This window comes from Tachyglossus aculeatus, chromosome 12 (genome assembly GCF_015852505.1).
Source record: "Tachyglossus aculeatus isolate mTacAcu1 chromosome 12, mTacAcu1.pri, whole genome shotgun sequence".
Lineage (NCBI taxonomy): Eukaryota > Metazoa > Chordata > Mammalia > Monotremata > Tachyglossidae > Tachyglossus > Tachyglossus aculeatus.
This window is the reverse complement of record NC_052077.1, coordinates 27197954-27210503: the sequence shown is the minus strand read 5'-3', so window position 1 is coordinate 27210503 and position 12550 is coordinate 27197954. Positions and strand designations below refer to the sequence as shown.

At 52.7% G+C, this 12550-nt stretch overlaps 1 protein-coding gene across 7 annotated transcripts in view; it reads right to left on the bottom strand.

Annotated features, from left to right (window-relative positions):
- RAPGEF2 (Rap guanine nucleotide exchange factor 2) overlaps positions 1-11158 on the bottom strand; it is a 244368-nt gene extending 233210 nt beyond the window's left edge. For all 7 annotated transcript variants that reach the window (XM_038754925.1, XM_038754928.1, XM_038754929.1 and 4 more), the window contains exon 1: positions 11060-11158. In XM_038754925.1, coding sequence (XP_038610853.1) covers positions 11060-11128 — 69 coding nt within the window. In that variant the 5' untranslated portion in view covers positions 11129-11158. The remainder of the gene's footprint in view (positions 1-11059) is intronic.
- Between the last annotated feature and the right edge of the window lie 1392 nt (positions 11159-12550).

Below are 12550 nucleotides of genomic sequence, written 5' to 3'. Positions count from 1 at the left end.
CAAACTCTCTTCTCCCAATCTCTACTTCAATTCCAACTGGCCTTCACCCCATAGTCCCACCTTGCCTTGTCCATCCTTTTCCCTGGAAAGATGATGACGGAATTAGAAGTGAGGTTGAAAGGGGATTACGACTGGTCATGAGAGGTTCTGGGATGCTAGAGGATTTCAAGAGGGAATGAATCTAAAGAACATCTTTTCCATCAGCACCACTCTCCAGTTTCTATCTACGTTGTGGGGGGGGGGGGCAGGGGGGAGCACAAATCAATGGCATTTAATGACTGCTCACTATGTACAGAGATCTGTCCTAAAACCTGGGGAGAGTACAATTCAATAGAGGTGGTAAACAGGATCCTTGCCCACAAAAAGTTTATAGACTGGAGGGGAAAACAGACATTAAATTACAGATCAGACAGGGGAAATGGAGGAGTAAACGGCTATGTGCATAAGTGTTATGGGGCTGATTTGAATAATAAGTGCTTAAGGGGCTCGGATCCAAGTGAATAGGTGACACAGAAAGGAGATGAATAGGGGAAAGGAGGATTTAGGGAAGGACTCGTGATTTTAGGTTGGCTTCCAGAGCTAAGAGACTCGTGTCAGTGTTTTAATTATGGGGAGAAAACTGCTGCATTAAATGTGGAGAGGTCAAAGTCTAGTATCCTTTTTATTATCTGGAATCCAGGTTTTACTCACTAAATTATAAAGATACTCACTAGATTGCAAGCTCCTTGAGGGCAGGTGTTGTGTTTATCAACTCTATTATTTTGAATTCTCTCAAGCTTTTATTACAGTGTTCAGCACTCAAATACCATTTATTTACTGATTGAGGGTGTGGTCTGTTGTATATGAGGGGAGAAGGAGTTCCAGGAGAAGAGGAGGATGTGGGCAAGGGGTCGGCAGCAAGACAGCCGTGATTGAAGTTCAGTGAGAAGGCTGGCATTAGACGAGTACAGTGGAGTGTGCAGGGTGGGTTGTAGTAAGAGATCAGAGAAGGTAGGAGGGGGAAACTGATTGAGTACCTTAATGCCAATGGTAGGGTGTTTGTTTGATAAAGTGATGGATGGGCAACCATTGGAGGTTTTTGAGGAGCAGGGAAAAGTGGACGATTTTCTTTAGAAAAATAATCCAGGCTGAAGGGTACAGATGAGGGGAGGGCCAGGAGCCAGGGAGGTCAGTGAAGAGGCTGATGCAGTAGTCAAGGTGAGATGTAAGTGCCTGGATCAGCATGGTAGTAGTCTGGATGGAGAGGAAGGGGTGGATTCGAGAGACTTCATGAAGGTAGAACAGACAGCATTTGGTGACAGACTGAATATACAGGTTGAATGAGAGAGATGAGTAGAGCGTAACGTCATGGTTATAGGATTGTCACAGGTCTGGTCTCCCTCTCTACACTGTAAACTCGTTGGGGGCAGGGAATGTGCCTACCGACTCTTGTTGTACTATACTCTCCCAAGCTCTTAGTACAGTGCCCTGCACACAGTAAGCAGTCATTAAATACCACTGATTGGTCTACAATGATGGGAAAAATCTGTGAGAGGACAGGATTTGGGTGGAAGGTGAGGAGGTGTCTGTTTAGAGCATATTAAGTTTGAGGTGGTGAGCAGGACATCCAAATAAAGACTTTCTGAAGGCAGAAGGAAATGCAGAACTGCAGAGAAGTCAGACCTGGAGAGGTAAATTAGGGAACCATCTACACAGAGGTGGTAGTTGAAGCCACGGGAGCAAATGAGCTCTCCAAGGGAATGGTGAAGATGGAGAAGAGAAGGGGACCCTGAACTGAGCACTGAGGGAATCCCATGGTAAAAGGGTGAAAAGGAGAGGCTGGAGAGATCAGAGAACTAGTAGGGAGCAGTGTCAATGAAGCCAAGGTTGGACAGTGTTTCCTGGGGAGAAGGGGATGATCTACAGGGTTGATAGCAGCTGCGTAGTTGAGGAGGTGATCCACAGGGTAATACCAACTGAACAAGTTCGGAGGACTAGGAAGATGAGGAGGCAAATTGGTTTCTTACTCTGGATAAAGAACATCATTCCAGGTAAAATTATCTGTTGCCTCCACTAAGCTGAGGGTGGCTTCTCCTCTGTACTCATTTCACTTTCACATCTGAGTAGGTGAACTGCGTGTGCAGCCTTGGTCCGGTTTAGCCAGCTACAGGCAGAACTGGGACAAGAAGCAAAGCCTGATTCCCAGAGGGCTCTTTTATGTAGTTACCATATGCAGAATGAAATATAGAGGCCTCATGCCATGAATAAAATAAAACTATTCCACCGATAATGCAAAGATAGGAATGCAGAGAATTTATGCTAGATGAAAAAGGAACAGACCCTGCAGGTGCATTGAAACAGCTGTCCTGTGAAACCATTGTCTCAGAGCGAGTAGTTTATCATATAGTGAGTGTTATATCGGCTATAAATTAATCTTTTTTCCTCACAAATGTGATCATGATGGTAAAACACAACACATTTTACACTCTACAACCTTACAGCCACTATTCAAAATCCCATTGTTTCCAAGATTAGGCTTCTCATAACTTCATGCAAAATATTTGGTTGTGATTTAGGAACATAAACTACTTGAACGAGAGGCAAATGTTCATTATCACACTCTAAAGCTGTCATCGAATGAAATGGTTCATAAACAAAAAATTTCAAGTGAAAATTTTAACTGAATATGTGAACATATACACTTCTACGTTAAATCACACACTATCTTTTTTCCAAGGATTTGACAGCTGAATAGCAAAGATATTTAATGAGTGCTTACTGTGGGCAGAGCACAAACTACATGCTTGGGAAAGAACAATACGACAGGATTGGTAAACATGATTCCTACCCACAAGGGGCTTACAGTCTACAAGGGGAGACAGACATTAGGGTAGATTAAAGTACAGTAGATACTAAGATTGTGAGCCCCATGGGAGACAGGGACTGTGTCAAATCTGATTCACTTTTATGTACCCCAGGATGGAGAATAGAGTGTGACACATAGTAAGTGCTTAACAAATACCATAAAATAAAAAAAAAAATCAAAAAGCCTTATGGAGAAGGGAAATAGTGGAGTAGTAGGGGAAAGGTACAGAAAGCACCTGCATCCTCCATCTCACAAGCCCATAATATTGGCATCTTGACTCATCTCTCTCATTCAACCCATATATTCAATCTGAGACCAAATCCTGTCACTAATATCCACCCTGTCTTCTTCATCCAAACTGCTACTACGGTCATCCACGCCCTTATGGTACACCTTCTTGACTACTGCATCGGCCTGCTCGCTGACCTCCCGGCTTTCTGTCTTCCTGAGTGCCAATCCACAACTGACTCTGCTGCCAAGTTCATTCTTCTAAAAAAACATTCAATCCTGTTTCCCCCTTCTTCAAGAACCTCTAATGGCTCCCCACCTCCCCAAGTACAGAAACTCCTTGCCCCCTCCTATTCTTACTCACAGATTTCCTACAACCCAACATGTTCACTTTGCTCTGTTAACACCAACCTTCTTGTTACACCTCAATCTCACCTCTCTCACAGCTGCCCAGTTGCCCACATCCTCCTTCGGACCTTTATCTCCCTCCCACTTCATATTCAACAGACCACCACTCTCCCCACTTCCAAAGCCTTATTATCCAGCCCAGCACTTAGTACAGTGCCTAGCATAGAGTATGCACTCAACAAATACCACAATCATCATTATTACTATTAATTACAGTGCTCTGCATATAAGTGCCCGGTGAATACCGTTGATTGAAACAGTAGAATACCTGCCAAAGCATTATCTTATGTACAGCTGATGTAGCATAAAAGAGTTGAAGCTATTTACCTAGCTCTCCCCATATGTGAAATGTATTTTTAAAGGTTAAGCAAAAAACTTTAGAGTTGCATTGTTATGAGTGTCAAGCTGGTTATTTCATGGCTAAACATGTTCAACGATGCATCAGCCAAAAAAATGCCAACAATACATATTTTGCAAAAAAAAAAATCACTTGTTCTCTAGGTGCTTATTATTCACAACTTTTAGGCCAGTAACATTTAAGAGGAGAAACGTAAAACATTTTATACGAAACATTCAAAATAGAGGAACTTAAAAGCAAGATTTTGGCGGCTGATGTTTCATCTGAAACATTAAAAAAAAACTAAGCTAGAATATGTAGAAGGGCCTGAAACTACTAAGTTAATAAAATGGTTTAGAAAAATCATTTCATTGTACAGAGCCTCAGGGCATAAAGCTGCTTATAATTTATTTACTTCAGTTACTTCATTAAATTTCTCCAGTGACCTAACTTCCCATTTAAGTCTGTAAAGATATCAACCCAAATAGTTTAATAAAGCAATTACTTTTAAAAAGCCTGTTATTCCACTGAAGCACATGGAACCATGTCAACATGAAGCTACTGTCTATGTGCATTTCCTTTTTATTCTTTTCTGAGCTTTGTTACGTTGAATACAGCATCCAATCCACTAGTACAGTCTAGCTAGGTTTTCTCCCTTACTGTGCTATTAGAAAAAAAAAAAAAAAAGTCCAGCAAATCTTTTTCCCGAGTCTCAGAAGACAGTAAGATTTCTCAGGTTCTCTAATTTTACGCCACCTTACTGTCTAAAGAAAAAGGGGGAAAATATCGATAACTGATTTTCCACATAAGTTAACTGGGTATGACAATTCTCAAAACCTTTGTCTAAATAAAAGGTGTGCCTTTTTCGCCTCTGTCATCAGCTGGCCCCTTGAGGCAACAGGCAACTACTGAGGTTAAATTTGTGAAATTACAATCATTTGTTGAGTAAGTTCCCCTAAATGCATGATGGGAGGGAAAATTACCAGGGTAGGGAGAAAAAGTCTTAATGAACCCTTTAACTGAACTAAAATAAAACCCATTTAAAGCCCATTCTACTTTCCCATATCAAGTCCCCCTCCCCAGGAACCGATATTGCACACCTTTGATAAAGACAGCCTGTCTGTGACCACCGCAACAGAAAGAACCATGACTAACTTTCCAGATTCCAGAATCAGGAAGATTCTTCCCAGGTAAGATTCTTTCCAAAAATCGCTAAGTTTCTTTTCATTTTAAAGTGCATTAAAGAATATTAACAACTTTCCCCCAAAACCTGTATCCAAAAGATTAAAAAGACAAGACCACTGGATTGTCAGCATATAATCTGATGTAAAAAATAACCCTTTTCCAAATTAACAACTCCTGCTTTTTAAAATAACTATTTCCCCTTTCCTCACTTCTGGAAAACAAATCAAGAAGTAACTACATATGAAAAAGCATTCAAGGTAGGAGTTTATTCAGATAATGCATTCAAAATTTCAAAAAATACTAAAAGGGATTTCAAGTTTCCAGTATTTACAATCCAAAGTCTCTCCCATGATCCCCCTGAGCTACCTATGACCTAGTGGGTTTGGAGCTTCTAAAAGATACATTCTGAATGAGGTTTGTTATGTGTTTTTTCCAAAGTTAATGCAGTCCTCGTGTTTTGGATTTGGTATTTGCTGGTTCCTGGTTCTGGCTCTCTTCCTGCGTTCAGGCTAATTTCTGTGCGGGGTCAGTGTTTTATGCTATTCTAAAGAATTGGCTCCAATGCAGGAAAGTTTAACGGCCCATTTTATTTAGCCCATACTTTCAGCTGCTATAATAAAGGTTTTGTCTCTTTCATCCTGGTGCGATGCCCCCGTACCTGACTGCCCGGAATCTGCGCAATTCGCCAGCCCCCTTCCGACCAATGCGATTCTCCTTCCTCACCTTCTCCCAAAGAATGGGATGTCATTTTCTGACTACCTGTACTGGATTTTACGCTTTCAGGCAGTGTGATTTTACCCCACATTTCCAATACCATCCTTGCCAAGAGGAATCTCTAAATCAAATATTCTATCTTTCCCCTATGTAGAAGAATTGGGATGAGCAGCCAAATTTCAAGCAAACAGTGGATCAGGGGAGGGGGAAGTGATGGAGGAAAAGATGGGGGCAGTGGTGCTCCCTCAGACCTTGAAAAGTCCCTTTCAGATTTTAGCTTTCGAGTGAAGCGGTGAAATCATCTTCACTGAAAACATTGAAATGTCTCTTTTCTACCTCTGGAAAATGGGCAGAGTCACTCTGTGATCTCCCATACGTGAAAACTGTGTCATGTACGCTGAAAGTCTGAATGGGCCACAGTGGTCTGGAAGGGGCATCTTGACAAGATTTTCAGGTTCTACTACTTTTCTTATTTCAGTTAAAACAATCAGTCTCTACACTCTGTGAAAAGAAAAAAAAATTACTCCTACCAAAAACAAAGCATTTGAATGAAATCACAACGTGATACAGTGTCCAAGACAGACAGCATGTAGATGAACCAGATGGCACCTCCCAACATTAAGAAGAAACTCTTTCAATCATTATCTTTGGAACTAAAGCTTGTCCTACGGGGCAACGGAGCCTATTTGTCTCAAAACAGTCGGCAGGAACGTCCCCTAACTGAAGAACAAACGCCACTGGGCCCGATCCATTTATCAACAAGCAAAGGAAACCCAACCACCACATTTCCATGCGTTTTTCCTCCCTCTCTCCTCCACTGCAGCCAGCCAATTCCAACTGCATCAGCAATACCCCCGCACAAGGAAACACAAATAAAGTTCTACATAAACAAACAAGCGAATCAAGGTTAATAGACCTTTCTTATCTAACTCGTTTGGCCGCGGTGGTGCGGCCCTAATGGAATCAGTAAAACCTCCAACACACCGCAACTCTTAAGCACACACAACCTTGCTTTACGTAACTTAAAAACATTATAATAATATCAGCGTGGTAAACACAGCCAACTAATCCTCCCGCACAAAGACAACTGAGACTAGTTTCCTTTTGACAATGGAAATCTCATTCATAAGATATAAAAAAAGGAAGCTTTCTTTGTTAGGAGGAAATACGTTCGCTGCCCTAAAACTCAGGCTAGTAATAAGTGTTTGCTTTATGTATTGCAAGTTCTTGGGCTCTTTCTCTTTAAAAAAAGATTAAACTTTGAAGAGGACAGAGAAGCGGCGCCGGTGTTTTCCAGGGAGTAAGAGGAGTCCAATGGCTGAGTCGCGAACTGGCAAGGGATGGGGGGGAGGTTGGTGTTCGGGAAGGCAAGAGGAGAAACTGGGGGCCGAGGACACGGGAGGGAAAGTGCTCCAAGGAGGCAGGGGGAAGGCTGGGCCTTACACTGCGGGAAGGAGGGGGGCCGGAGAGGCCCGTGTCGGAGGGAGGACGGGGAACTGTGGGCTGAGGATGGGGGGTCCGGGGATAAAGGGGGCTGGGCTGGAGGACGGCGGAGCCCGGGGGCCCAAGGCGGTGCGGGCCGCGGGCCAGGGCAGGACCAAGGAACAGGGGCACAGCCTGGGGGAGCAGGAGCGGGGGCAAGGGTAAGGAACAGGGGCAGGGGCAAGAAACAGGCGCAGGGAACAGGGGCAGGGGCAAGAAACAGGCGCAGGGAACAGGGGCAGGGGCAAGAAACAGGCGCAGGGAACAGGAGCAGGGGCAAGAAACAGGCGCAGGGAACAGGAGCAGGGGCAAGAAACAGGCGCAGGGAACAGGAGCAGGGGCAAGAAACAGGCGCAGGGAACAGGAGCAGGGGCAAGAAACAGGCGCAGGGAACAGGAGCAGGGGCAAGAAACAGGCGCAGGGAACAGGAGCAGGGGCAAGAAACAGGCGCAGGGGACAGGAGCAGGGGCAAGAAAGGCGCAGGGAACAGGAGCAGGGGCAAGAAACGGGTACAGGGAACAGGAGAAGGGGCAAGAAACAGGCGCAGGGACAAGAAACAGGCGCAGGGAACAGGAGCGGGGGCAAGGGCAAGAAACAGGAGCAGGGAACAGCAGCAGGGGCAAGGGCAAGAAACAGGCGCAGGGAACAGCAGCAGGGGCAAGGGCAAGAAACAGGCGCAGGGAACAGCAGCAGGGGCAAGGGCAAGAAACAGGCGCAGGGACCAGGAGCAGGGGCAAGGGCAAGAAACAGGCGCAGGGAACAGGAGCAGGGGCAAGAAACAGGCGCAGGGAACAGGAGCAGGGGCAAGAAACAGGCGCAGGGGACAGGAGCAGGGGCAAGAAAGGCGCAGGGAACAGGAGCAGGGGCAAGAAACGGGTACAGGGAACAGGAGAAGGGGCAAGAAACAGGCGCAGGGACAAGAAACAGGCGCAGGGAACAGGAGAAGGGGCAAGAAACAGGCGCAGGGAACAGGAGAAGGGGCAAGAAACAGGCGCAGGGAACAGGAGCGGGGGCAAGGGCAAGAAACAGGAGCAGGGAACAGCAGCAGGGGCAAGGGCAAGAAACAGGCGCAGGGAACAGCAGCAGGGGCAAGGGCAAGAAACAGGCGCAGGGAACAGGAGCGGGGGCAAGGGCAAGAAACAGGCGCAGGGAACAGGAGCAGGGGCAAGAAACAGGCGCAGGGAACAGGAGCAGGGGCAAGAAACAGGCGCAGGGAACAGGAGCAGGGGCAAGAAACAGGCGCAGGGAACAGGAGCAGGGGCAAGAAACAGGCGCAGGGGACAGGAGCAGGGGCAAGAAAGGCGCAGGGAACAGGAGCAGGGGCAAGAAACGGGTACAGGGAACAGGAGAAGGGGCAAGAAACAGGCGCAGGGACAAGAAACAGGCGCAGGGAACAGGAGAAGGGGCAAGAAACAGGCGCAGGGAACAGGAGCGGGGGCAAGGGCAAGAAACAGGAGCAGGGAACAGCAGCAGGGGCAAGGGCAAGAAACAGGCGCAGGGAACAGCAGCAGGGGCAAGGGCAAGAAACAGGCGCAGGGAACAGCAGCAGGGGCAAGGGCAAGAAACAGGCGCAGGGAACAGCAGCAGGGGCAAGGGCAAGAAACAGGCGCAGGGAACAGGAGCAGGGGCAAGAAACAGGCGCAGGGAACAGGAGCAGGGGCAAGAAACAGGCGCAGGGAACAGGAGCAGGGGCAAGAAACAGGCGCAGGGAACAGGAGCAGGGGCAAGAAACAGGCGCAGGGGACAGGAGCAGGGGCAAGAAAGGCGCAGGGAACAGGAGCAGGGGCAAGAAACGGGTACAGGGAACAGGAGAAGGGGCAAGAAACAGGCGCAGGGACAAGAAACAGGCGCAGGGAACAGGAGAAGGGGCAAGAAACAGGCGCAGGGAACAGGAGCGGGGGCAAGGGCAAGAAACAGGAGCAGGGAACAGCAGCAGGGGCAAGGGCAAGAAACAGGCGCAGGGAACAGCAGCAGGGGCAAGGGCAAGAAACAGGCGCAGGGAACAGCAGCAGGGGCAAGGGCAAGAAACAGGCGCAGGGAACAGCAGCAGGGGCAAGGGCAAGAAACAGGCGCAGGGAACAGGAGCAGGGGCAAGAAACAGGCGCAGGGAACAGGAGCAGGGGCAAGAAACAGGCGCAGGGAACAGGAGCAGGGGCAAGAAACAGGCGCAGGGAACAGGAGCAGGGGCAAGAAACAGGCGCAGGGGACAGGAGCAGGGGCAAGAAAGGCGCAGGGAACAGGAGCAGGGGCAAGAAACGGGTACAGGGAACAGGAGAAGGGGCAAGAAACAGGCGCAGGGACAAGAAACAGGCGCAGGGAACAGGAGAAGGGGCAAGAAACAGGCGCAGGGAACAGGAGCGGGGGCAAGGGCAAGAAACAGGAGCAGGGAACAGCAGCAGGGGCAAGGGCAAGAAACAGGCGCAGGGAACAGCAGCAGGGGCAAGGGCAAGAAACAGGCGCAGGGAACAGCAGCAGGGGCAAGGGCAAGAAACAGGCGCAGGGAACAGCAGCAGGGGCAAGGGCAAGAAACAGGCGCAGGGAACAGGAGCAGGGGCAAGAAACAGGCGCAGGGAACAGGAGCAGGGGCAAGAAACAGGCGCAGGGAACAGGAGCAGGGGCAAGAAACAGGCGCAGGGAACAGGAGCAGGGGCAAGAAACAGGCGCAGGGAACAGGAGCAGGGGCAAGAAAGGCGCAGGGAACAGGAGCAGGGGCAAGAAACGGGTACAGGGAACAGGAGAAGGGGCAAGAAACAGGCGCAGGGACAAGAAACAGGCGCAGGGAACAGGAGAAGGGGCAAGAAACAGGCGCAGGGAACAGGAGCGGGGGCAAGGGCAAGAAACAGGCGCAGGGAACAGCAGCAGGGGCAAGGGCAAGAAACAGGCGCAGGGAACAGCAGCAGGGGCAAGGGCAAGAAACAGGCGCAGGGAACAGCAGCAGGGGCAAGGGCAAGAAACAGGCGCAGGGAACAGCAGCAGGGGCAAGGGCAAGAAACAGGCGCAGGGAACAGCAGCAGGGGCAAGGGCAAGAAACAGGCGCAGGGAACAGGAGCAGGGGCAAGAAACAGGCGCAGGGAACAGGAGCAGGGGCAAGAAACAGGCGCAGGGAACAGGAGCAGGGGCAAGAAACAGGCGCAGGGAACAGGAGCAGGGGCAAGAAACAGGCGCAGGGGACAGGAGCAGGGGCAAGAAAGGCGCAGGGAACAGGAGCAGGGGCAAGAAACGGGTACAGGGAACAGGAGAAGGGGCAAGAAACAGGCGCAGGGACAAGAAACAGGCGCAGGGAACAGGAGAAGGGGCAAGAAACAGGCGCAGGGAACAGGAGCAGGGGCAAGGGCAAGAAACAGGAGCAGGGAACAGCAGCAGGGGCAAGGGCAAGAAACAGGAGCAGGGAACAGCAGCAGGGGCAAGGGCAAGAAACAGGCGCAGGGAACAGCAGCAGGGGCAAGGGCAAGAAACAGGCGCAGGGAACAGGAGCAGGGGCAAGGGCAAGAAACAGGCGCAGGGAGCAGGGGCAGGGGCAACGGCAAGAAACAGGCGCAGGGAGCAGGGGCAGGGGCAACGGCAAGAAACAGGCGCAGGAAACAAGAGTAAGGGCAACGGCAAGAAACAGGCGCAGGGAGCAGGGGCAAGGGCGAGAAACAACCGCAGGGAACAGGAGCAGGGGCAAGGGCAAGGAAAAGGGGCAGGGGCTGGAACAGAGGCAGGGACCGGAGCAGGAGCAAGGAACAGGGGCTGGGGCACGGGCTGGAATAGGGGCAGGGGCTGGGGCACGGGCTGGAATAGGGGCAGGGGCTGGGGCACGGGCTGGAGCTGCTGGAGCACAGGCTGGGTGCCGAGGGTCGGGCAGGGTGTGTGGTTACCTGGGGGCTCCTCTCGGCCGGGTTCTTCATCACCGCCTGGCGGAAGCTGTTATCCACGTAGGACGCCATCTGGCCCGGGGGCCGGGGCCGCTCCCGCTCCCGCTCCCCGGGCTGGCGGGCTCCTCCGGGGCCCAGCTCCGCCGCTGCCCCGGCCGCTCCCCCGCCCCGCCTCCCGGGGGACGAGCGGCCGGGCCGCGCCGGGCCGGGCCGGGCCGGGGGGGGCAGCGGGGGACGATCGGCCGGGCCGCGCCGCGCCGGAGAGGAGAGTTAGTGGGAGCGGCCGCGGACAGGGCCCGGGGCGGGCGTTCCCGGCTCCTCCTGCTGTTCCTCCCGGGCCCCGGCCCCCGGCCCCCGGCCCCCGGCTCCGGCTGGGCGCTTCCTGGCGGCGGCGGCGGCGGCTCGTCCGGTCCCCGGCGTTGGTTGGCGGCTTGGGGCCAAGTGATTTTTCGGAGGGGTTGGAGCGGGGCGGGGGCGGGGCCTCGGGGCCCGTCCCTAGCCCGGGCAGTGGGCCGGAGGTCTCCCCGGCCGCTCCTCTCCCGCCGCCAAGCCCCGGCCACCGGCTGCGAACGGAAGGGAAGGGAAGGGAAGCGGCCGGCGGTTGCCGCCGCCGCCGCCGCCGAGGCTGCTCCTGCTGCTGCTGCTGCAGGAGCTGAATCCCGCTCGCTGCCGCCGTTGGTGGGGAGGCTGTTCCCGATTGCTGCCGCTACGTCCCGGCCGGCTGCTAGCGCTGCCGCTGCTGCCGCCGCCGCGTCCCGGCCATGCCGCCGCCCGGGGACGGGGGACGGGGGACGGGGGACGGGCGGCCCCGCTGGTCCCCCAGGCCCTCCTGGCCCCGCCTCTGCTGCCGCCCGCCGCCCGCCGCCCGACAACTTTGTTCCCGCGGGCTCCGGGAGGGCGGTGCGGGCGGCCGCTGCTGCTGCTGCTGCTGCTGCTAGGGGCAAGGGAGCTCCTCCCCCTCCTCCCGCTCCTCCTCCTCCTCCTCCTCCCCCTCCTCCCGCTGCTGGTCCGGGGGGAGGGGTCTGTGTGTGAGAGCGAAGGGGGGCTGGGGGGGTGATGGGCTCCTCCTTCTCCCGCTTTTCCTCCTCCTCCTCCCGCTGCTGATCCCGGGGGGGCTGTGTGTGCGAGCGACGGGGGGGGGGGGGAATGTACTCCTCCTCCTCCCGCTCTTCCTCCTCCTCCCCCTCCTCCCGCTGCTGGACCCGGGGGGGGGGTCTGTGTGTGAGAGCGAAGGGGGGCTAGGGGGGTGATGTGCTCCTCCTCCTCCCAATCTTCCTCCTCCTTCCTCTCCTCCCCCCCTCTTCCTCCTCCCCCCCTCCTCCCCCCTCTTCCTCCTCCCCCCTCTTCCTCCTCCCCCCTCCCCCCTCTTCCTCCTCCCCCTCCTCCCCCTCTTCCTCCTCCCCCCTCTTCCTCCTCCTCCTCCCCCATCTTCCTCCTCCCCCCTCCTCCCCCCTTCCTCCTCCCCCTTCTCCCCCTCTTCCTCCTCCCCCCTCC